At 36.6% G+C, this 24,916-nt stretch overlaps 2 protein-coding genes across 5 annotated transcripts; both read left to right on the forward strand.

Annotated features, from left to right (window-relative positions):
- The first annotated feature begins 1,314 nt into the window (after window positions 1-1,314).
- Window positions 1,315-5,132, forward strand: LOC111265304 (uncharacterized). 2 transcript variants are annotated; one of them, XM_022841863.2, is made up of 6 exons: window positions 1,315-2,031; window positions 2,327-2,606; window positions 3,178-3,354; window positions 3,675-3,848; window positions 4,129-4,299; window positions 4,671-5,132. In XM_022841863.2, exons 2-6 carry the CDS (start codon window positions 2,484-2,486, stop codon window positions 4,818-4,820), a joined length of 795 nt encoding a protein of 264 aa, XP_022697598.1. In that variant the 5' UTR covers window positions 1,315-2,031; window positions 2,327-2,483; the 3' UTR covers window positions 4,821-5,132. The 2 variants fall into 2 exon arrangements, with proteins under 2 accessions (XP_022697598.1, XP_022697599.1); XM_022841864.2 differs by having other exon boundaries at window positions 1,317-2,031; window positions 2,388-2,606.
- Window positions 5,133-16,266: 11,134 nt separating this feature from the next.
- Window positions 16,267-24,314, forward strand: ras (Inosine-5'-monophosphate dehydrogenase ras). 3 transcript variants are annotated; one of them, XM_022841869.2, is made up of 7 exons: window positions 16,267-16,667; window positions 20,430-20,914; window positions 21,152-22,193; window positions 22,389-22,628; window positions 22,850-22,987; window positions 23,555-23,634; window positions 23,803-24,314. In XM_022841869.2, the coding sequence occupies exons 3-7, from the start codon at window positions 21,160-21,162 to the stop codon at window positions 23,817-23,819; spliced, it is 1,509 nt and encodes a 502-aa protein (XP_022697604.1). In that variant the 5' UTR covers window positions 16,267-16,667; window positions 20,430-20,914; window positions 21,152-21,159; the 3' UTR covers window positions 23,820-24,314. The 3 variants fall into 3 exon arrangements, with proteins under 3 accessions (XP_022697604.1, XP_022697602.1, XP_022697603.1); XM_022841867.2 differs by having other exon boundaries at window positions 16,273-16,667; window positions 23,555-24,314; XM_022841868.2 differs by lacking the exon at window positions 20,430-20,914 and having other exon boundaries at window positions 16,273-16,667; window positions 23,555-24,314.
- The last annotated feature ends 602 nt before the right edge of the window (window positions 24,315-24,916 follow it).

Below are 24,916 nucleotides of genomic sequence, written 5' to 3' on the forward strand. Positions count from 1 at the left end.
CTTCCTTCACACGTTAATATGAAAATCCCATTAATCCTCGATAGCTTCAAAGGCATTGAATAACGCACGTTCGCATGAAGCAACAAGCAAAAAGCCTTGTAAAAAAAAAAGCGAGGGTCGATCCTAAATTCTATCAAACATGGGCCTTAAGGGACGTAGACCTGTAAACATACAAATAACATACATACAGTGACACAATCCCATAATCACTTATACAGAGCACAGCAACTTTACGGATGAGGGTTGTGCTTATTCTTGCAACTTTGTGATCTGTATCATAACCACGAGTTAAATCGCTAAGCAACATGGCACTCATAACTAACCGAAGAATAGTGGTCACATGCTGCAATGTATAATGCAATTGCTAAGTTCAAAATTATCTCCTGAACCCTAGTCCTAGTTTAGTAACCGTCTTATGACGGCTAGGTGTATAAAGTGATCATGTGGGTGGTATAGGATAGCACACAAAACTTAATGTAAGTCGTATGAATTGCAAATGTATGTATTCAAAAAATATTTGGATTGCTATCTGAGAAAGGTGAATAAATGATTTTTATTGAGTAATATATTTCCAAGTTTGAAAACAGCAATAATTGAGATAATTATTCAATTTCGCAACAATATTTTACTAAAATTTATAACCAAAAAACGGTGCATGAATAGTCTAGTTCCCTACAGAATCGTTCCCTATAGTTATAAATTTCATGAAACATATAACTTAAGTAAGTCCCATGACATTATTCGACTAACTTTAGCCATCATGTAAACTTCGTTAAAGTTAAAAGTAAAAATTAAAAAAAGTTAAAGTTAAAAGTTATTTATAATTGAAGGAATTATTTGCTAATCTAGTCTTATTTACAAACGTGCACTAAGTGCAATGGATGCATTACGTGAATTTTTAAGTCGATTTGTTTCCTACAAAAAATTCCCCCGGCCTTGAAGAAAGTTGTTAAAGTGAATATTTTTTAGAAAAAAACTGAAAATCAGATATATGTAAAAATATGGGCCTACAGCCCAGAAATCAACTATTTAGAAGGTGCACGCCTTTATCTCCAACCAAAGGCCTAACCCGATATAAGTTTAACTTTTGCTGTTACAGGCAAATCTTCGCAAGCTTAAAAACTTCCATAATACGACTGTCCGTTATTTTCCCGCGACTATAAAGTCAGCATCGATGCAAAAACGTACCTCTTAATGTGGAGAAGCATGTTTCTACTTAACGACTTCCAAAAAAAAAAAAAAGAAAAACGCCAAGTCCAGTCCTTACTTGGGGTTAACCCTACGAAAAAAACCACGTCATTTAGTGGATATTTAAACATGTAATTAATGAACTATATAAACAGATCATAATAACTAGACCACGAAATATACCACGGATAAATCGTAGGATTGGGGCACATGTCCTTTAAAACCAGCTGTTTGATAGCGAAATATATAAATCGGTACGTTAATACAACACCACTAAAATTACAATATCTATCTACATTCAACAAGCTTTTGTGAATTCTGAGGGATTAATATTGTCATCCCCACAGATCCACAAGAAACGATCTATATGAATAATATTCGGTTTTTTGTTTGACTCCTCGGTGAGCGTCCAACATCAAAGCTCGCATGAAGATTCATGTTGAATTTCAAAACGTTGTTTTAATGACGATTCACTAAATCCATTAGTTTTCTTATTTATTTGACACACTTTGTGCGAATGTATATTGTATAGTGGTAGGTTATTCTTAATACGATTTCAAATCTCACTCAAAAGATGTAATCTAAAATTCGCGCCATTTCATCTCGATACAACACGCCATTTGGCGCCAACGTGGGATTCGATTGAGAAGAACAGCCGAAGTAGCTTCATAAGAGTCGGTTACTAGTTGCTAGAAAAAAAAAAAAAAAAACTTCTATTTATTCTTATTAGTGCAATTAATCCTCGAGGATATAACTCCTAAATGTATCGTGGAGGCGCCCAGCTTTCCTTAGAACAGCTGGAGCCTGATAACAGGAAATACTTGTGGTTTTTTGTCTGACCAGGTGAGCGCGCATTTCTTTGTATTGCTTCGATCATAATCCATCTCCCATTTAAACTCAACCTGATTACCACACAGTTTGTATAAATGCATAGAATGATTTCGGATTGATATACTGTGTCGCCGAAAAAGACCCCGCATGCTCTTTGAAGGAACAGCGAAGTGCATAAATAAACAAAGCGGGCATTAGATTTTATATAGTCGCCAGACTTCTCCATGAAACCCAAGTTATGATACTTGAATAACGCACGTGAGTTATCGAAAACACTAACTACTCAAACATAAAATCCTTGTGAAAGTTGATATTCGTGGACTCGTAAGCTCGGGTTGGCCTTTTAACGGGTTGAATGGCTTTCTTAGTTGACGGCTTTCAAACTAAAGCGTCGATAAAATTCGTACGGTGAGGTACCGTGCTGGACATATATTCTTGAAGTAACAAAAACGGACTAGAACATCATGCAGGAGGATGTTCGATGCGAGGTAGTTAAAAAGGGAGTAGAGTATACGATACCGCCTGACGGAGCTGTCTGCCACCTACAAATCTCGAACGATCGTCAACATCTTTTCTCGGAGACTGAGGTGATTATCTTACAAATTTACTTTAATCTAAGAAATCTTCAACGTAATATCGTCATGAACTACTTAGTGCCTTAATTTGTCTTGACGCTTTATTCAATTGTTTGGCTTGTATAAAAATGTATTGCATTTTTTGTACTTATAATATACATTTCACAAAAATTATCAGGTGTAGTAAATGCCATCGTAGCTACGTTGGAATAATCTGCATTTTGTCACTTTGAGTGTTATCTTGTGCGCCAATATGTCATAAGTTTATTTAAGTGACAATATATCTGAGCTAACACAGAACTCAGCTCTAATATATGTGCTTTTAATGAAATAGCGTCAACATAATAAGTCAATTTATAGGACTTCATCAAGGATCATCAAATTGAGATCAAAACAAAAATTGTAAGGCACAACTGTACAATACATCTTTTTAGATATACGTTGTCCTTAAATACTATAGAATTCATTTAGCCTATAGGTTTTCCTTGAAAAAGTATTAACATTTATACTATGTGGCTGCTCTTCTGGATTGCGCTTCATGAACATTTTAACTCTAATCTACCATTTGCGTCTGTCCTTTAAGACAATGATAACGTTAGGTTTGGCAAGCGATCCCGAACGTCTAGCTCTTGAAAAATGTATCATGAAGATGCGCCCTGGCGAAGAAACCCGAATCGAGATTGGTAAAATAGATCCTTCCGGTGGTAGGGGTTCAAGAAAGGAAGTTTTAATAAAACTGAAGCATTTCAGCGGCTGCCAGGTATATATGAAATTACCAAATCACAGTATCTTTAATTTATCATATCAAAATGGTCCTATGATAATTCGATTATAAACACTAAACTGACGTATTCGATTGTAAATAATGACAATATTCAGATCTATATAAGTTCTACGTTTCATTTTTTCTTACCAAATCTAGTCTAAACGAATTTGATGAAATAACGCAGACCCGTTGATTTAAAACGCGTGCCCGAATTTCCGCATTAGTTGAAAGACGTATTTGCCCATCATAACCTAGAAACTAACTAAATCGATATGTTAAATGCGTGTATGGCTTTTCAACATATTCGCTTACAGATTTTCGAAATGGATACAACGGAAAAGTGGCGCCTAGCAAATTGGCACAAGGACCACGGCGTATCTTTGTTCGCTAACGAGAAGCTGGAATGGGCATTTCGACAATTTTCACTAGCTCTTCAGTATATTATCTCATTGGCACTTGACATACCGGAAGTGCAGCATAACGACCAAGTAAGATGTTTCATCAAAGATGATATATCGTTATTACTTTCGACCTATTTTCTCCAGGCCTGCATCTCAAACTCCCTTGCCAAATTCGTAAAAATTCACTATTATTTCTAATAGAACAAGAACGTTTCTACTTATGTCAAATTGATGTCATCCTTTCGATCTTATGTTATTCCTGAGGCAATTTTTTTTAAGAACGGCCTTCTACGCGGTTACCTGTTTCACTTCATTAATGTTTATGATTATGTATATTGTTGTTATTCGTTGAATTAATATTCGATAGAACATGAACATCAACCAGTTACGTACGTTGGTCTATCTCAACATGAGTGCCTGCCAGCTAAAAGTGAAAAATTACAATTTTGCCGCCGAAAATGCTTCAAAGGCGCTTGCGATTGCCCCAAGGAACCCAAAGGGGCTTTATCGGAGAGGTACTGCTCTGATGCATCTTCAGGTATACTTAACAAACTGACTATTATTACCAAGTTTACATCGCTACGTAATTCAAACTGTAACCAAACTGGCACAAGTAACTTTTGCTCTGACTAAATAGGAGGAAGTTTTTATTATTGGCTCAGTTATATTGTTCTGATATTCTGATTCTATATATGAGTAAACAACTTGAATTACTTAAATGCACAAAACGTATACAAGATCTTAAGAAGATGTTCTCACATCTATATTTGTGTCAAGGTTATGTGTATATACATTATGACAAGGTTCGATTATAAAAATGACTTGAAAATCACTTTTTTCACAATTTTATTTCCGCTCTGAACTAGTAATGTGTGGTATTCATTTGATTTAATATTGGTGCTTTAATAGGAGTATGAAAAAGCGGAAGCAGACCTCACTGCTGCCCGAGACCTGGAGCCACATAACGCTATGATTCAGGAGTCCATACGAAACCTTCGTTCGAGAGTGACCGCACTTGATAAGAAATACGCCGTCGCGATGAAAAAAATGTTCCAATGAACTAGTTTTTCTATTCTGTAAAAGTCAGTATGAGCACGATGACTTTATGCCTACAGTTCAAGGAAGTCAGGCGACTGTTAGTAGTCTGAAGGTGACACCTCTGGGTATTTTAAAGAGTCTTAACGAGGTTATTGCTATAAGTTTTGCTATGCCATAAATAAATGTAAACTATTGTATAAAAATAATTACCAGTAACAAATATTTCTATTATTTTTGATGAAGGTTTTTCTTTTTGCCGTTACATGCTAAAGAAATTAGCAGCTTTGTACAATATGTGCAAATATCTCATAATAAATATCAAATAAACGTTAATGACGAAATTGTTATTGAACTAAAAACACGTAATATATTTTACACACATATTGTATCTTTGACAATATTTATACAGCATTGACAACGGTACTGTATAACAATGGATCGAATCTGTTCAGCTACACGATACGGTAGCGTTTTTTTTATTAGATTTCAAATTTTTTTGTATGACGAAACTATCTATTTTTGAGATGATACGTTTGAAAAATAAGTTTTGATTCACAGGTTTCTTCTTGAGGTCGTTTCTTCACTTTCAACAATTTTTTTTGAATGCCTAGAAAAAGACGTCTAAATACAGTAATTGATCCTACGACAAAAATATAATCCTATTATCCATGACGATCTTAAGGGCAATCAATACATTCAAAGTAATAATGTACTAAATCATTCAATATGAAACGTGACAATCATTGAACTTATATTACAGATATAGTTATTTTATGACGATGCGATATTTCGTGACACTTTTTGTACCCTTTGAATCCTGAAACTTTCATTTGAATATTATAATTTCCACTTTAAAAAGGCGAGTTGTTGTAAGCCATGAAGGCCAGAAGATCTGTGATCAGAAGATAATATGAGATCGATTTTGGCACTACAGCGGAGGAGACAGCTCACCGTATAAACCATGTATTTAGTGAAGGTTCGACCACTGGAGACTGCCTCAACCTCTTATCAAGTTCATTATATATATATATAAGAGAAGAAAAGGTGTTAGCATTTAGGTTTATGTATAATATAATACTTGTTTACCTCGGTCAAGTCCGTAAGGTAAAAGAATTAGAAATATAAGTGCTGCATAGTTTGTGCAAGTCAAAAACATACGTAGAGACGTTCTTCTGTTCTCACATGACAACAGTGACCAATTCTTACTTAGAATCGGCATTGTGTAAAGTTCAATGATAGTTTTTATTGGCATGGCATTTATAGAGACCGAAAAGGAATCAGGGCAGGCTGTCCGTTTACTTTGTATTTATATTTTGGACACAAGCACCAAATTCCGCAATCAGTCGTCTCTACACTATATACTACATACAAAGAACTTACCTTATAAAAGCAATACTCGAGATTTCTAAATAATTTGCTCAAATGATTAGGTCTTTCAGCACAAAACCTAACATAGTGATTTTCCCTTGACTTTTCGAACTTTTCAATTTAGTTTTTTCTTTTCAGTCGAAGCTTTGCACCATTATTATATACAATTTTTTACCGTTTTGACGGGACATGTTTGTCGTGCTGCTGTAGAAGTATGAGGTACAAGAGTTTCTAAAATCTAGATTTCGACTTTATGTTAAGATTTAAGTAACTTTGATTAGAAAAAGATTATCTGTAAAAGCAATGCCTAAGTGCGTTAACAAAGATTTTCCTTATAATAACTCTGACTATTGCGTTTTTGCTATCCTAGTTCTCATGGTTGAAGTCAAGCCATATATATATATATATATATATATAAGGAAGTTTTATATCTGATTGAAAGTAGTAGCATTATGCAATAAAGTTCAAACTGTTAGTTATCACGATACACGATAGTACAATACATGCCTTCAGTACCGCCGCGACGAGATTCGAGTTAGACCTGCGTAATTTCGGTATTAATTTTGAGGGAAATAAAGCAACGGCGCCACACAAAGTTATCTTACGTTTTGTGCAAAACGTGAGTTCCTTTAAAGAGTGCTCATTTGGCGGGCTATGTGTACAAGGATGGGTTCATCTTTTATTGTTGATATTGGAGTAAAGCTACCACCTTCTTAGAACAAAAGCACAACTCGCCATGACGAGTTTGTGCTTTTTTTAGGCAATTACTACCTTTTCTCGGGTTGCCTTCGAAATATGAGCGAATGTCTGCTGTTTCTCAATGCCTTGTTGCTGGACAGACCCGTCAGCAACGTTATTAAGTCCGAAATCGATGCGCTACACTAAAATCAATCTCCACGCGATTCCTAAAGAGTCTATAAAAGACCCCCAAGTACCAAAACAATAAAAGAAAAGAGATCGCTGCGCCTTCTCAATATTTTAACATTATTTTAAGCATGAATATTCTAGCTTCGTCAACTTTTCTCTCTTTCAACGTCTGTTCTAAAAAGTAAATCCAAGAGCCAGCTGCCAAAAAGCTTTTTGTGCTATTTCATGTTAAGATTCGTCAAATCTGTCTTACCCAGAAGCAAATGTTTTGTAGGTTTCATACCTGGAACTACGCTATAATTTCACTGGAAAAAAATAAAGTACATGTGTAATAGTATATGGATGCGATGCCTGCAGTTAGAATAAGTATTGCCTATCAGGAACCCTACTCTGGCTCAATGACGTGGAAAAACTTTAAGTACTTTTGTGTGTGCCATAAAATAATAAATTCCAAAATTGAGATAGGTTATATTGAGTGCACTCTAAATGAAAGCATAATTGTTACCTGTTGAAAGCGTAAAGATAGTTGTTAACGTTGGCTTCATGCTTGAGAAGCGTTGAGTTGCGTCCGTGAACTGGATCAGACGGGCCCTTCTATAAAGCTTATAATCGTTCGTATAATTGGTCTCCATCTCAGTTTGTGCATTGCATATGTTAAGCTACAAAAGTTAGGCGAAACACGCTGATTCATCAACTGCTCCAGACTTATGCTAAAAGCTGAGGTGCTTTAGGTTCCAAATTGAAAGAACACTCAGTTTATTTTCTAGAGGGAACTATCCATGTAAAACAATAATCAACGGCAACATAGGAAAAAGGGCTCAAATTATTTCTTTCGGTTAGAACTAACTTTTTTATTTATAGTTACACCTTAAGAAATGTGGCGAACGTGGATGAATACTGCATTCGATGGAACACAATTTGTCTTTAAACTAAATCTAAAACCGGAAAAAGCTATTTTCAATAATTTAAAAATATTCCGAAATTAAGAGACTGACGTTTTATTAACTATTTGAAAACAATTTGAATTAAAAATAAAGTATTTTAAAGAAGCTAACAAGTACGTTGAATAAATACGTACGTGAGAAATGCCTTTGTGCAAAAAAGATTACCCAAATATCTGTATTTAAATAAATATTTAAAAAATTAAACCGACGATATAAATTTCGTCTCAATTTAAAAGGTGTATCCTGTGTTTAACATAAAATGCACAATAAAGTATTGTATGAACTTGAAGAAACACACAATAAACGATTTCATCTTAAAGTTCGAATTTAATTCCGTATTTATTTTGCGGAGCTTTGATACCTTATTAATTTCATTATAAAAGAACTAACATAATTGTCAGCGAAATCAAGTCTGACTATCAAATGTGTACTCAAAAAATCAAGAAGTTGCAAAAAACCTTACCACTTATATCTGTTAGGGATTCTCTTGTGAAGTGCAATACATGTTACAATTATGTGCAGTACGGTTGACAACGTATCGCTAGTGTCGTTGTAGCGATTGTATAATATAATAATTATATTCACCTAAGAAGCTTACATGAGGAAGTCCATCACTGGCTATGCTGTCCAAAATGAATAAGCCCTATAGTAGCAGATTCTGGTCAGGTGCAATAGAGAGCACGTATGTTATTTCTGACATAAACAATTGCCAGAGTCAAGGGTTCTAAAACAATGAGCGTTCGGCTATAGTAAACGGAAAATGATGAAAAAAATCCCAAGATGGCTGCCGTCGGTGAGGATGCGTGAAAATGAAGGCTAGAAAATGTGGACGCGCGGAATAATTAGTAATAAGTAGTTATCGAATGGTAACTAATAAGAACGGTGTTTATTTGCCCGATCGAAGATTAGAAAGCATGCTTCCACCATTAAACGAGCCACATATATATGATTGTTCTCTGTTTTCAAAGTGTAACTTACTGCAAATATTAAATGAACCTAGATTTAAATGAAATTAGATTAACTTTTAATTTAAAATGTTACCGGAACTACGAAGATATATCAGAATTTTAGGCAAATTCACCATGCGAATAAAAATTACTTGAATAAAAGGTAAGCCTGTAACGGATAAGACAGTTTAGGATGTTCATAGGCAACGGCCAAGAACGTTAATGGCCTTTACCAAGCAAGCAAAAGTACTGAAAGGTTTTAGCAAAATAGCAAAATATTCAAAACATCGGTATTCCAGATTTTTCAAAATCGTTAAACGGAAAAAATACACTTCACAAATGGTGCGTGCTATCAATAATGATGATCTGGGCCAAAAAAATTTTTTGCAAATGGTACTCCGAAAAATGTACACAAAACGCATAATCTTTCTAGTGGATTGTTTGATGCGATAAAGTTGCATATAAAGCTGTAAATTCACATGTTATACAGAAAAACCATGTAAATTTACCAGGATGTACAGTGTGGCATGACAGTTCAAATAAAGGATTAATTGAATTATGCTTTCTTAACAGTACAGTGACTGGTACCAGTTACTTAAAGCGAGCGCGGGAACCTGTTCTACCATGAATTGGGAAGGAATTTAGTGAAAATGGCAAATTTTATTTGTAACAAAACGGAGCACCTGTGCACTATCGTTTTGATAAAAGGATAGAAAGTGATAGGAGTCTTCTAAACAGGCGGATCGGACGGAGAAGTTTCCCGGAGGAAGCATACCCTATCCGACTCTCTCTAGACCTGACGTTAAAGGAGCCTTTTATAAGGACACCTTAAATACTAAACGTATGCCATAAAACCGATGACGCTGGATGACTTGAAAGCTGTAATTCAGCTAGAGAGCACCACCAAACCAAACGAAACGTTTGCTGAAGTTTGTAAATCTATAGCCCACCATTTTCAGCAATGTATTAATTCGAATGTATTTAAAATATCCCGGTAGGGGGAAAAACTACATATTTTACTTAAGTCCTTTTGCAATTTGAATGTTAATTTTACGTAAATACAAACTGATGTTATAGTCATTCAAAATATATATACATTTTTTGAAAAATCTCGTAGAAATTAACAAATCTCGGTATTCATAAAGAAAAAACCACACTATGAATAAAAGATGCAAGAAAAAAGAGAGCAGCGAAGTGAATATTTTCAAATCAGCTGGCTTTGTTTTTTTAGACTACGGCAAAGTGTTTTGTATCAGACATCAATGGAAGAATCAGTGTCAGAGCATCCCCATCAAGCATTTACATGGCATCAAAGACCCTTTTGTTGCATTTGAGTACAGGCCGTTTACTTCGCTTTAATAATTTGTACGTACAGTTCTGCAGAAATGGTTCCGTACCTCCTGCTCTTTCGGCCGATCCGCCTGGACTGAGTGTAAATCCGACGACAAGAAAAGCACATTAGTATAATGAGGTCCATATTATAAATTAAAGACCGACCGAAAAACGAACTAAAAAAACCCACTGAAGCTCATGCGTTGAAAACTTTGTTTGATATTTATAAGTAAAGCAGGTAAAATATATGTATATACATGTGGCAAACTGGCAAGGCGAATTTTTATCAGTAGGGTTGACCTCATATATCTTGGAAAACCCATCTTCATGCTTAAGAATAAAAAAAAATTCTCAGCCCACTTCAAGTGCTCAAGCATCGCATCCGTTCGTACTAAGTGCGGATGCGACGAATTGTTCTATACTGATACCAGAATAATTGCACTACAAAGCAGCACATAATGGCTTTATAGAACCGACCTTTGCCGTGTATCTCTGTCAACCCGTAAAACTCATCATACTTTATCATACTTTTCAGCTAGGAAAGTTCCTGTCAGTGAAAGCATTCACCAATTACATTCGCTTATGTCCTGAAAGCCCAAACGATATGTTTGGGAAAAATGAATTCGAGCTTTTTGAAATTGATTGAATGATGACTGCCATTTGGTTCCGGTACTGGCACATCATTGCAATAGATATCGGAGCCACATTTGCTTTTACTACTTCATCACATGTTACAAATTTTGTACTACGAAGCACTCCTATACTTCACTAAGTTCTCACCTGTTAATATCCTTTGATATATATATTTTTAGCGCCGTTTCAAAATGATGGCTATTTCAGTGAGTAAAATTACAACTTTTCACACCTTAACAATCAGTTTCACTAAGAGATTATTTAGCTTAAAATCAAAAGCTTTTGGTATTGTTTTATTTACGCAATAAAAATAGCAGTAAAAATGTTTTTTATTCGACCATACCTGTGTTACAATATATGACAAAGGTGGCACTTGAGAACAGTAATAAAAGTGGAAACTTATTACAGTCTGAATCATAGCTGTTTGTTATATATAATTGGATCAAAAACTAAATTTGAGTCCTGTGTATTTACCCTTTTTACCAGGCTTAACGTAGTTAAACATGTGAGGTTCAGCCTTGTCGCCTAACTTCTGTTGTTCAGTGACCGCGAGCTATAAAAATCAGAATCCCTAGTTTTGATACAATAATGAACAGCCACGGATTCCAAACACCGGAATCGTTCAGGAACTGTGCCGCAATACAAGGAATCCACTCGGAACACGGACATACTTGTCTCCATATATTCGTAAATTATTTTTAGAAATCTAAGAAACCTTAAATTCAATAGTTTATTAATATTACTAAATTTTCCAGTATTAGATGTGGACTAGGTTTGGAGTAGTCGATGAGCATTGCTAATTTCTGCATATATTCTACCGCACCGCTAACAGAGTTTTCTAAATAAACGTTTGAGGAACAGCATATTTAACTCCAGCAAGAAGCTTGTACATATGATAGGAAAGCAAATTTTTTTATCGAGCGAAGAGGTGTACCCAATGTTAATACATTTTTTTTTTATTACAAAATAGACGTCAAAATTTAAAACTAAGTGAAAAGGTTATAAAAGTGTAGGAATCAAAAAGGACAAAAATCAAATTATCCAAATCTCTAGTAGTTTGCAAAATCCTGAACAGCTGAATAACAAAGCGAGCACTATAGTTATGAGCATTTAGAACAATATAACCTTTTACTGACAATGTAAAGCATGTTTAATAGTATATTTTACTATCATTAGTAAATCAAATAATAAGGAAAACCCCAAAAAAATTGTGAACAGGTACTCAACATGCTTTTACGTTTAGGGGGACTGTGGGGCAAAAGTGTTTTCATGGATACACATTAAAGGTATATACAACATATATATTTATGTATGGATATGTTACGCAGATGTAAAAGGGGCCTTAGATTGTTAAGAGACCTTTGTTTTAGCGTAAATCTTATTCTAAAAAAAACCTGCATAATAGTATGATAATTATCTGGTGGCATATGCTTATATGTAGCCATTGCCAGTGATGACAAGTAGATCAGGCATTTTAACAAACACATACACGCAAACATTTTAGCAGCAGAAAATACACCATCTGGTAATCATGTCTCCATATACTGAAACGATATCTAGTTGTTTCAACAGGTATACCTGAAATGTCAACAGTGAGCTCTATAAGCGCTTAGACACTTCGCCTAAATACATTACCTAAAGGATTTCTTTTCCAAAATAGGGATTGTATTCTTACATTTCTTCCGAAAAAGTCGGTAATAAAAAAACATATCTATTACTCTTTTTAAGACTGCAAATGAATATCCATCGTATATATGCTAATACAAGAGTCTTCAGCAAATATTTAATATTGCAGATGCTATAATCTCACACGTTAAGGAGTGCCCTAATTGCAAATTAGTTAAACGTCCAAGGCTGGATCGATCTCAAGTGACATCCCAAGCATCAAGTGATCAAATTGGCATGTTCACGTAAGGAGAAGCCACGGCGCACGTCAACGGTAAAGCCACTACTAGTAACTGTGATTATCCTTATTTACCAAATTATGAGGCACTATTATTATCTTACAAAATAATCAATCAGAACAAATGTTCGTCACCTGCCAAGAACGTTAAATCTAGATGTTTTACTATCATAGCGGGTTAGCTATGTTGCCAACAAGTTCACCTGTAGCACGATAGAACTGAGAGACTAAAATAGCGCAATCTTTTAGAGTCAGTATGGTAATATCTGACAATACCAACTTTGTGCTTCACATGGCACAACCATTGCTATAACCACGAAAATGTAGTTCCGATCGGGTTCAAGTTACATTGTATAGTCTCACTAGTAGGTAGTTTAAATGAGGAAACTTGTTGATGATATGGCAAAGTTACGTTATGGTTAAAGTTAAACTAATAGGGGATATACTTTTGTAGAATTGGCTAGACGTTCGATCCTGATCGAATAAATTTATGACGCTTGCATGTTTGTTCTCTTAATCTGCTGCTGGTTTTGAATGAACGGTTGGATAGGGTAACAGTCCTGGAACCTTCGCTTTTGAACATTTGGTACGGTCGTTAAACTTGTAGTTAGACGGTAGACGTTAAGGGTGCACTGATTTTGAACTCATTTAGCCTTTACTTGTTTATACTTATGGCTCTTAATCGTCGGCTTTTTATCAGCACTGCTCCGACGTGGTTCCGAGCCCAAAAAGCGGTGGGATAGAAGAGACAGCCGTTAAGAGGTTATATATGATGAACCATTAAAGCGGGTGGGGGTTAAGGTACGTAGAAAGCTGCAATGTAACGAGCTGACCTTTCAAGGTGGTATTTTCTAAATCATAGGGCCATATTTTAGATCCCTGTGGCTCCAAATATTTCCTCACCACTACTTTAGCGGTCACTCCGCTGAAGTAAGTTCCTTGCAAGATGCTTAATGCCTCCATTTTTGCTTGGCAAGGACAGGTAATTTTCAGCAAACAATAACTCTCAAGGCAAATTTAACTCAGCCTTAGCAGCTTTGGTAGAAAATCCTATCAGATCAGCAATTAGTTTGTGGCGACCCAAAAGAACTTTTAAATTTCGCGCTTGAAGCCCGTCTAATCCACCGCCGGCTGAGTCTGTCAACCTCAAAACCTCTTGTGCTGCCAGTGATTTTGTTTGTACCGGGTTTGGGGGTAATCAGTGTTTACTTTTGGTGGAAATGTTGTCAACGTGTTGCTAAGAAGTGCTTTATGGATATCTTTGCTCTCGGATGCGAAGCTATTCGTTGACACCTCGACACATATAGCCACTAAGGAAACTGCACGGGTTAGCTGCTTTTCTTTCATGTACGGTTTGCTGCTATGCACGTTTCAAACTTTGTTTGTTACGCGATGTTTGTTATATTCAAACCAAACCACATCTTTAAGTTATTGAAATTTTTAGAAGGTACCAAATAGTTTCCCAATATATAGGCAATCTTTAAAAAAAACTTACGGAAACCATAGGAAAATTGCTTAATAAGTAAATAATAGCTGAGAAGAGATAAAATTATGTTGTACAAATAGGGTCTAACAACTTCGTTGAAGCTATAAAATTGAAAAATACTCATCTATCTTAGCTATACTCAATTTTCTTCATTTAACGTGCGGTATTAAAGTTCAATGATCGATTACAACTTCTAGAACATTGTGATTTTACTATACAATTGGAACGAGTTATCTAAATAACCTTATATGAAATTAGGTCCTTTAATTCTTCGTGATCTATAACTACCAACATGGCGAATCGTTCTGAGTCAAGGCGGTCTAACAGTATTTGACTTTCTTTTTGAATGTTATTTCAATTAAGTGAGGCTATATATATTACAAAATAAACTGTCCGTCATGCACTAGTTTTGTAATCCATAATTTTATGCTTTCTGTACAATTACTATGTGCTATCACTTCGAAAGTCAATAGTTTTTCCGTGAACATACAATGGCAATGAAGTCTGCTAAAAATCAAATAGTCCGACAGTCTCAATTTGAGAATAGAACAGTGACTTTTAAACGACATCGTTATCATTAGACGCATATGGCTGAATTCAAAATTGAAACGGCCGGTGTTGTCAACTTCATCCACTAAAGTCGGTAGCTCCAGCCGGACATAATTTTTAAACGCAAATTTACCTAGATGAGTAATCGGTAATCGATCTAACGTAACTCGATTCACTAAATCGATGAAAATAACGTTACTTAAAATAATATCTGGAAGCAACTCTTTAGAGTGACAGTAGAATTTTCACCGTATTACAGCAAGATATTTAATTAGATAATATAACTTTAAAGGAAAAAATCGTACCCTGCTCATTATAAATAGAGGATTTATAATGAGCAGGGTACGATTTTAATTCGATTTTTGAAAATTATATTTAATAAAATTAACCAAAAGAGCTATCCCTCGAACTCACTTACGCGCATAGTGCTGATCAGTGTTCTCACTTTCCCATATCTGTTCTATTTAAAATATTTATTTATCGTAAGTTGTTTTTACCCACCATCCGTATATCATAGGGTTCTTTTTAAAAAAAAATTGTTATTATATAAATTTTTTTTAAATCCTATATGAATTCTATACATACAGAATTTAAACTGGTGGGGTCGCGTAGGTTAGTCGCATTTATTTAGCGAAAGGAACCTCGTACAAATCGGCGTTACTGCGTCGTGTCGAGCGCCACAAATATTTGCTTTAATCTACCAAGTTTGCTATCAAAATAGAGGATCCGATCAACTTTAGACAGCCATAAATATCCTTTGATTGCATACGTTAAGATTAAACTATGCCAATAGCACGGAAACAAATCTAAAATTTAGATAAATTCATCTTTACTTAAATTACGCCTAGTTGTCATTTAATGATGGATGTAACACCCAGCAAAGCCGAATACATCAGTTGCCAATTAGAAATGTTCCTGCGTGGATTGATTTAAGCTCGCTCTAGTTGTTACAGGTATACGAGGATCGATTGAGAATTTCCTTTTATCAGTTGCCTATGTTATAAAAGCAGCCTATCCTCAAATATTATTCGCAATTCACTGATTTGAACATCTAACAACCTGTCATCGTTTGCCATAATAATTAGAGAAGGCTATCTAATAATTATAAGCTAAGGTGGATAAACGGACAGACAAACATGCGCTTCTTGTCGACAGAGCATGTTGAGCGCAAGCTTATACATCTGTTGGCTGTCTACTCACTCCGGCCGGCGGCGTCTCGTTCTAGACACAAAACAGTGTAGCAGAAACACCACAGTTAGGCGCCCTACCATCGCTAAGCTCCCATTGGAACTGGTCAGGTCATGCTCCGTCAGTGGCGAAAGAGAAAGTTGTCTGTCTGTTTGGTGTTGTGTTGTTTTTGCGGCGGCTGCCTGCCTCTCTCCTGCTGTTTCTCCGTTTGAGTGTTCCGTTGTTGCAGGTTCCGCTTCTCTCCGTATGAGTAGCAGCAGCAGCGGCAACATTCGGGTGCGTCGTCGGGAAGTTCGTTGTCGTTTGTAGGGAGTAGCGAGTGAGCGCGCGGCGTCGGTGAAGCTCGTGTCGTATCGCTGTTGTCGGCCACTGCCGACAGCGACAACGACAACGACAACAATAGCAACCCACGAATCAAGTAACGGATGAAGATAATTTTGTTTTTTCTAACTTTATTTTCTTTTGGTTCGAGTGTTGTTTCGCTGACTCGAGACGACGCAGGCAAAGAGGAATTGTTTACCTGCCAGTAGCCAGGTCCACTTTGCCACCGCGATCGTATCATTAGTGAAGGTAGTGAAGAAGTCTGTAGCCAATGGTTAGTGGTCGCGTGTTTGTGCGGGTTAATCTCTAACGGTGTCGGACCTGAATAAGGTAAGTTGATCTATATAGCGGAAGAGAAGTGGATGCAACATGATCATCTATTCCACTCAGATATTTTATGGTTATAATCAGCTAAGTGTTACCCATCTACGCTCTGATTGTTGTATGTGTTATAGAGTCTCTAGCCCATGAAGTGACTATCAGATATCTTAACGTACTCTCAAAATAACTTGATCTGAATAATAGTTTTACATAACAAAACATGACAGATGGGGGGACTCACTTACAACGAGATACATAAGATTCTTAACCACCGGTTACCTTTGAATTAATTTTGCCGGTACTTAGAGAAGTAGCGCAGCTTAGTAAAGCTTTAGCAAAAACCTTGGTAGACAATTGGGTCTTTCCTTGTGTTCAGAATTAGTTTTTAGTTCAGAATTGGCAGCTCTTGAATCACATTAAAGCAGTTTTCGAGTAGGTTGTTATTTTAACTCATCCCTGTACCTGAAATATACCTAGAAAAATGTGGTAGATTATGTTGTTTGGTGTCATATATATTAATTTAATTTTTTGTGTGGTGCATCTGTTACTATGATTGTGATTGAGATTATACATATTTGTAATGTAATTAACGTTCCCATGACTGTTGAAAGACGACTAGAGTTTTCATCATGGGGTTTTGCTATCAAACAAAACAAGTAATCTGAATTTGAAAACACAGAACAATGATCAACTAAAAGAGTGCAGTTACTGAAAATATAATGCCGATTTGCCTTTAAATCGCATAAATGATTTGTGAATTTCGCTAATTAAGCAGATAAGTCTCAACAATAAAATGGGCCGGATTCAACATGTTCAATTAGTGACTTCTATCTTTTAGCCTGAAAACATTGGCCAAGCATTCGAATCTGTCTGCTAATCGACCCGTAGACCTACCCCGTTCTGTAATCGAATGCCAAAAAAAGTTGCCCAAGTTATAAGCGAGTTATAAAAAGGACTACAATAGCTAAAATCGATGACAGGAATCCAATGAGACGTTTCGACGTTTTTTTATAGTAGCGATCATGATAGGGGCTGCCTAGAACTGTAGCTTCACTGGAACAATTAATCAAAGTTAACACTGATCTCATTTCGAAAATAATAAAAACAAAGAGAACTATGCTCTTTTCTGTATTTGTGTATGTATGAGGAACATAATGTATTTGAAATATTCTATGCCATTGGATTTCTGCCTTTTAACATCAGGAAGTACAAAGAGATCAGTGAATAAATTACTATTAAAAATTTGATACTTTGGATCGCTTCTATTTTTCGTCATCTATCTCTTTTTTGCATTAGAAGTACGTGTTTACATTGTAAGAATTTTCAAGGAAATACAGCTGCGCTTTTATAGCGGGGATCTGTTATCCACCTGCTACAAATGGCCAGATAAGCCACGACAAGTGCTTTAACCACGGCAATCTGCCAATTCAAACAGTCACTGCACCTAGTGACTATCTGACTGTTTGGGTAATATGAGTATTGCGATCGATATTTTAGTAACGTGAAAATTCTGCATATAAGTGTATAATCGTGCAGTCCTCTATGGACGATGAGGAAAACAGTAATAACTTCAAAGTTAAAAGCCTCCTGAAGTGTAGCGACAAGCGAGTTTACGACAGGGATAACATAAGCCATAATCTGTTTATGCGAAAAAGCATTCTAATAGAGTGATTACGAAAAATATGTCTGGGCCAAAATGGAATAGACAGCAACTCAACTGATTGTAAAGCGATAGTAATCGGCGGTGGAAAAATGGTGGTTCTTGTGATAGTGAGTTACACTACGCCTACCATTGAGACACGTCCTGCATTCGGTGTAGTTGATAAATTATCGTGGGATCTTCTTTATAACTCGAAATAAAAGTTTTACAGTTGTCAACGGGGAACTTCATCTAATTGGGATTGCTAGGCACATAGTAGAAGGCACTGCTGCCCAACCGGCAAAAAAGTGCGGAAAATCGATATAGCATCGAAAAAAGGATATAGCATTTTGGAGAAGACATGAGCTTAATGTTGGAAAAAAGGTAGATTTTTATCAGTACAACGATCAAATGGGATCGAATGAGTTAAATATATTTTATATATATAAACTCAAAGCATGGTACAGAGTTTATCTATGTTTTGACGCGTGCCAGGCTGTAAGTTGCAATTCCACTGAATAGTGTTAATGAAATTGACACATCATGAAGTAGAATCATTTACGTGCGTGGCAATATGTATATGGGACTGATCTTCAGGCGTTAAGACAGAATTATTTACATAAGACGAATCGTTTTTGCTTCGGTGATTTGCCTATATTTTTTGTACGCGACTGCAACCATAAGTTATATGGCGCCACATGCTACCATAGAGATCAACCGTGATTCCATAATTCAAACGCTTTTCTTTTAAACCGTTGTTTTTGGGGTTAGTTTAGGGGGCGCGTTCCTCTAAAAGCACTGAAGTTTAATTTCCCGTAGGTTTAATCATGACTTGCTATCGCAATATTGCACCTTGTAATGGTTATCAGTGAAAAATCAGCATCTTAATCGTTATTAAACGATTATTTTTATAGACTCTGTGAGAGTTGATTGTTTTTCGGCTATTCTCAATGACATCTTGCGAACACCTTCAATGACGTTGCTTTTCTATTCTTTAAAAGAGACGGAAATGTGTAGTACGATGGACATGTTTGGTTTAGTCCAGGTGCATCACAAAAGTGTGCGCAGTAAATGCAGACATCATTATGTCATTCATAATTTTGAATATTTGAGATTAGTGCGTGACCTTAGTAGGCAAATAGATGATACGATATTTCACTACTCGTTTTTGTTTCATGTAGTTCGGCAGTTTCTAAGTTATACTTGCCCTAGGTACTCTTTTGTGTGACATTCCACAACAACGCCAATCATATGCCAGTAGCAGGGTTCGATATGTAAAATTTCCAATAACTTATGTTTTATTATCGTTTTTGTTTGCGGATGTACAGTTTACCTGCTAAAGCTCCATAAGCTTGTGGGCGGCCATTAGCAGTACAATTGCTGGTATTCATACAACCTTGTCACTTAGTGAAATGACTCAATGATTCCACACCATACTGTTGTGCATAAATACAAGTAGATTGGTCCTATTTGCTCTGTATTATTTTTGTATTTTTTTTTGTAGTTTATGTGAGTTGTATGTTAGGCTAATACTCTTATGATTGTAGAATCTTTTTTAATTTGCAGTGTTTGAACTATACAGACCTACCTGGTTACCTTATGATGCTCGAATGTCTTTCGGGAATATATGGCCATCTGTTAAGTTTGAAAGGCTATAATTAAATAGTTACTTTTTTAAATAAAGGCGCATCACATTAATGGGGCCTTCCACAAAAACGATCTATGTTTTAAGATATATTAATAACAATGGATTAGTGCCTTAAATCCTAGCTAAAGTAACGTAAGCTAAAATTTGCTCTAACCTCTACATAACTTTTATCTTATCAGAGGCAAGAAAAAGACGTATTTTAAGCAAGAGTATGTCCTTCATACTGTGTCGTTATACGCAAAATACTTTGTACGTTTTGAATGTTATTAAAATATGGACTAACACGTATGCGCATAACATCATTTCGTGAGCATCTTAAAAATATGGCGCTTTCTATGCTAGAAATCTGAATTTGCGTAGTTATTGCAGTAATGTTGTGAACCGATATAAAAAGACATGGAGCAAGACTCTAAGAGGTACTTCAGGTTCGCCAATCCTGGTTCATTGGTCTGGCCCTAATGTAACAGCTTTCCTCAATGCTCAGTGCTTCTCAGGTCAAAGATATCAAGCGGCGGCGGCGGCAGCAGTAGCTATCACAAACGAAACACCGGCTGGCATCGCCGACGTGATCATACCCGTCCAGTACAGCTGCTGCCGTTGCTGCTGGTCGTCGTAGTGGTGACTGCGTCACTGCACCGTCGGTCTGTGTTCATTTCCCTTACCAAATTACCGATTGCTTGCCCGGGCTCGTGCGCCCCTCACGAGCGCGCATACGCAAGAGTTCTCGTTATCTTCTCTTTCGACTGTTTCGTATCGCTACTGCAAGTCTACCTTGCCTGAGAACGTTATCTCGGGACGCAAATCTCGCACTACCTTATCGCTGTTATCTTATTTAGGACGGCAAGCCTTTCATCAACAAATTGAGTTTATCGCGATCAAAGGACTTCTTTTACTGTGTCAGTCTCTCTGGCTCTTCCAGTTGGCCTGCAAATTGGTCTCTTGTTTAGTGACGAAGCTTCTGGTGTCTATGTAAGTAAGGATAAGATGAAGGCTGGAGCAATTTATTTTGTTAAAAAACTGCGGCTTGCTAAATGAAGTTAACAGTGACCGTGATCAAAATAACAAAAGCTTTACAGTTTTACAAAAATCGCCATTAATTTTATCAGTAGCAGGCATGAAAAGTGAGGCTGCATGTCAAGCTAGCAAAAAAAAAAGGCAAATATGTTTAACATTTAAGAGCATATTCTCTGTTTTTATATTTTTCAGAAAAAAACATGGCTGCCTCGAAACACGCCGTGTCGAGTGATGATGGCTACACGGCTGCACAACTAATTAGTATGGGCGATGGTCTTACTTACAACGACTTCCTGATTTTACCTGGCTACATTGACTTCGCCGCTGATGAGGTGGAACTGTCATCAAAGCTCACAAAGAAAATCATGCTCAATGCTCCCCTGGTATCCTCCCCTATGGACACCGTTACCGAGTCAAATATGGCCATTGCCATGGCACTACAAGGCGGTATTGGCATTATCCATCACAACTGCACGGGGGAATTTCAGGCCGAGGAGGTAGAGAAGGTTAAGAAATACAAGCATGGTTTTATTCACGACCCAAAAGTTCTAGGCCCGGACAATTGTGTCAGTGATGTGTTAGACATTAAATCTAGGTATGGTTTTGCTGGTGTTCCTATCACTGAGAACGGTGTGGTTGGTGGCAAGTTGCTTGGTATGGTCACGTCAAGGGACATCGATTTTCTTGCGGATGAGCATCTGAGCACGAAACTTAGTGAACTAATGACTCCGCTAAAGGATTTGGTAACCGCCCCCAGCAGTATCACCTTGAACGAAGCCAACGAAATTCTTCAAAAAAGTAAAAAGGGAAAATTGCCTATTATCAATACAAACGGAGAGCTCGTGTCACTCATGGCTCGTACTGATTTGAAGAAGAATCGCGATTTCCCTATGGCGTCGAAAGACGAAAATAAGCAGTTACTGGTAGGGGCTGCTATTTCGACCCGGGAAGCTGACAAAGAGCGATTAAAGCTTCTTGTCGATGCTGGAGTGGATGTTATCGTTCTTGATTCGTCACAGGGCAACTCCAAGTATCAGATTGACATGATCAAGTTTATTAAGACAACCTATCCGAAGGTTGAAGTGATTGCAGGCAATGTCGTCACATCAGCCCAGGCTAAGAACCTCATTGACGCCGGATGTGATGGTCTTCGTGTTGGTATGGGATCCGGTTCAATTTGCATCACGCAGGAGGTTATGGCCTGTGGAAGACCCCAGGCCACGGCTGTATATCGGTAGGTTTCATGCTTACCTGCCTGGTTACTACTTTTTAATTATTTATCCATTACGTATGTAGAAAAATGTATTAATATAGACTTAGTTCTTATATCGTCATTATATGTAGTTGTGTACGATACGACGAAACTTAGTTTGATTCCTAAACGGCGAGCGTAAAAATAACAATGGTAAGATTTTGCGTAAATTTATAGCGTGGCGGAGTACGCGCGGCGTTTTGGAGTTCCATGTATTGCCGATGGAGGAATTAGCTCAGTGGGCCACATTATTAAAGCAATGTCAATGGGTGCTTCCGCTGTCATGATGGGCTCCATGCTTGCTGGAACTACCGAATCGCCTGGCGAATACTTCTATTCGGACGGCGTACGCTTAAAAAAATATCGCGGAATGGGTTCTCTTGATGCGATGGACTCCGGCAAGGCATCCCTGTCCAGGTACCACTATGCTACGATAAATCTGAAAGAATTGCAAGCAAATATATGTTACTTCTTTGTTCCCTAATTAAATAATATATTCAGAATATACGCTTGAATAGGATAAATGTATGAGAATTCCGTAATTTGCATGAAGTACAGTAAGCCCCAATATATGTAGAATTACTATCTGTAATTTTGTCACTTTGCAAATTTTTTTCCTATTTTTGCTTTTTCCACAGGTATCACCAGAGTCAAAAAGACAAGGTTAGAGTAGCCCAGGGCGTAACTGGTACCATAGTGGACAAAGGGTCTATCCATCGTTACGTGCCCTACCTCATCACTGGATTGAAATACGGGTGCCAGGATATCGGCGTCAAGTAAATATCAATACTAAGAAATCATTATGTATAATAACATATTTATGTTTTTGACTATTCCATTCTTGCCATGCCTTTGAAAATTATTCTTCTTGTATTTATAATGACTACTTTATAACTGAGCTTCAATCACATTTTTTCTTAACATCGTTACCAAATAGGTGTTTTTCAGTATATACTCATATTGGAAGTATGCGAAATACCTGTTACTGAATGCAAGTGGAGTCTGACTTGCTACGATATTAGAATAATCCCTTTTCGTTTTTTGCGAGGTCGACTATACGGTAGTAGCTTGTGACAAAATACCCATGGAATGCAACTGCCGTATAAATAATACTCATTTGGTATTCTCTCTAAACATGCGACGTTTTATAAACAACAGTGAAGGTATTTTGATACTTGCTGATAAAATACTGCGTAACATCTGACTGTACCCTGGCAGTATAGCCATAATGATGGCAGAATCTAACAGAAGAACGCTATTTAAATTAAACAGAGGAATTAGTGCGGTTTGATTGTTCAAAGGGCAATCAAATCATATTTCATATACTGCTCTTTTATTTACAGGTCAGTAACTTCTCTCCGCCAGCAAATGTTCTCGGGCGATGTAAAATTCGAAAAGAGAACCGTGTCAGCTCAGCAAGAAGGTGGTGTTCATGGCCTATTCTCGTATGAGAAGAAGCTATTTTAAGAAGGGCATTCCTGTCGAACATACTGCTGTCGATTGACAGCTTCTATAGGTACAGTTATACCTGAAAGAAAAGTGGTAAATTGATGTATTAAGACAATTTTGGATCTTGGACATGTTTGCACAGGGCCGCTTCTAATTTGACGCCATTGTCTTTAACACCTATATTTCTACGGGATCATATACCTTTATACGACCTGATCCAGCCCGAGCGATGTGTCGTGTAGCTGCCAACAAAGACGTCAACATATGACAACTCTTCTTAAACGTACATCATATCTAGTCTACACAGGAATACTGTCGATATGTAACGTCACTAAAAGATGCGCGATTACTTATCTGTTGATTTCTGTTACATGACGGTCAAGTGTTGGATGGCATTAATGTAAAATGGACTAGGCAATTCCTATTTTTTACTGGTAATTTTATCTAGCTCTTCATTCAAACTGTATAGAATATAGGTTCTTAAGTGTTATATTAAATACATCGTGAGCTACTTACTATAATTGATAGTATATAGCATTTATGAATGGGTGTGGGAAAGGGAGCATGGTACAATAAGAAACAAGAATTAATGCTTGATGACTAATCATAAAAACAAATAATAAACAAGGCGTTATATTTTACCTTTAAAGACAACTGAAGTAATTATTTTGTACTCCACATAATGAATTTTCAGTTTGAAAATTACTATATGTACTATTTCGATGAGCAGTTTTTGGCAATATATAAAAAATAAATTACTTTGTTTATTTTTGTTTGTATTACAAGCTTCGACGTATCCTTATCTAGAGTTGTGTGATCTATTACGAACTTTTAAGTTCACAGATTTGGCAAGCTAATGAACGTTGGAATTTGTTCTCACAAAGTTGAGATTGAGTTGCGTATCGATTTGATTCCCTTAGTAATTTATTACTAGTAATTTCTGTTAATTTGGATCGTCGAATGCAATATCAAACGACCTTGAGTTTATAAGTTCTGTTCTGGGTGGGAAATACCTATAGGTCATCCTAAGTGCACTAATCTGTCAGCCCTAAGGAAAAGGTTTGGTGACCTTGTACAATGTTACACAGTGTGAAGTCTATACATAATAGCGCCTGGTGCAATCATTTACAGCTTGTTCAAACCGTTAGAGTGCCTGTGAAGTTACGCGACCCGTCACAAAAATTCTATACCATGTAAATAGAAAGTTAATTTGTTAAATAAATATCTAAGATGATATGTACCTTCATAAGTGGACG

The sequence above is a fragment of the Varroa jacobsoni genome, unplaced genomic scaffold (genome assembly GCF_002532875.2).
Source record: "Varroa jacobsoni isolate VJ856 unplaced genomic scaffold, vjacob_1.0 scaffold_953, whole genome shotgun sequence".
Classification (NCBI taxonomy): Eukaryota; Metazoa; Arthropoda; class Arachnida; order Mesostigmata; family Varroidae; genus Varroa; species Varroa jacobsoni.

What these genes read in the sequence shown, in the direction of transcription:
- LOC111265304 (XM_022841863.2), top strand. Translation starts at nt 2,484, where the DNA reads ATGCAGGAGGATGTTCGATGCGAGGTAGTTAAAAAGGGAGTAGAGTAT. An exon ending in AGCATTTCAGCGGCTGCCAG is followed by an intron (nt 3,355 to 3,674) that starts GTATATATGAAA and finishes ATTCGCTTACAG; the next exon opens with ATTTTCGAAATGGATACAAC. An exon ending in AAGTGCAGCATAACGACCAA is followed by an intron (nt 3,849 to 4,128) that starts GTAAGATGTTTC and finishes AATATTCGATAG; the next exon opens with AACATGAACATCAACCAGTT.
- ras (XM_022841867.2), top strand. Translation starts at nt 21,160, where the DNA reads ATGGCTGCCTCGAAACACGCCGTGTCGAGTGATGATGGCTACACGGCT. An exon ending in CAGGCCACGGCTGTATATCG is followed by an intron (nt 22,194 to 22,388) that starts GTAGGTTTCATG and finishes GTAAATTTATAG; the next exon opens with CGTGGCGGAGTACGCGCGGC. An exon ending in TGCCAGGATATCGGCGTCAA is followed by an intron (nt 22,988 to 23,554) that starts GTAAATATCAAT and finishes TTTTATTTACAG; the next exon opens with GTCAGTAACTTCTCTCCGCC.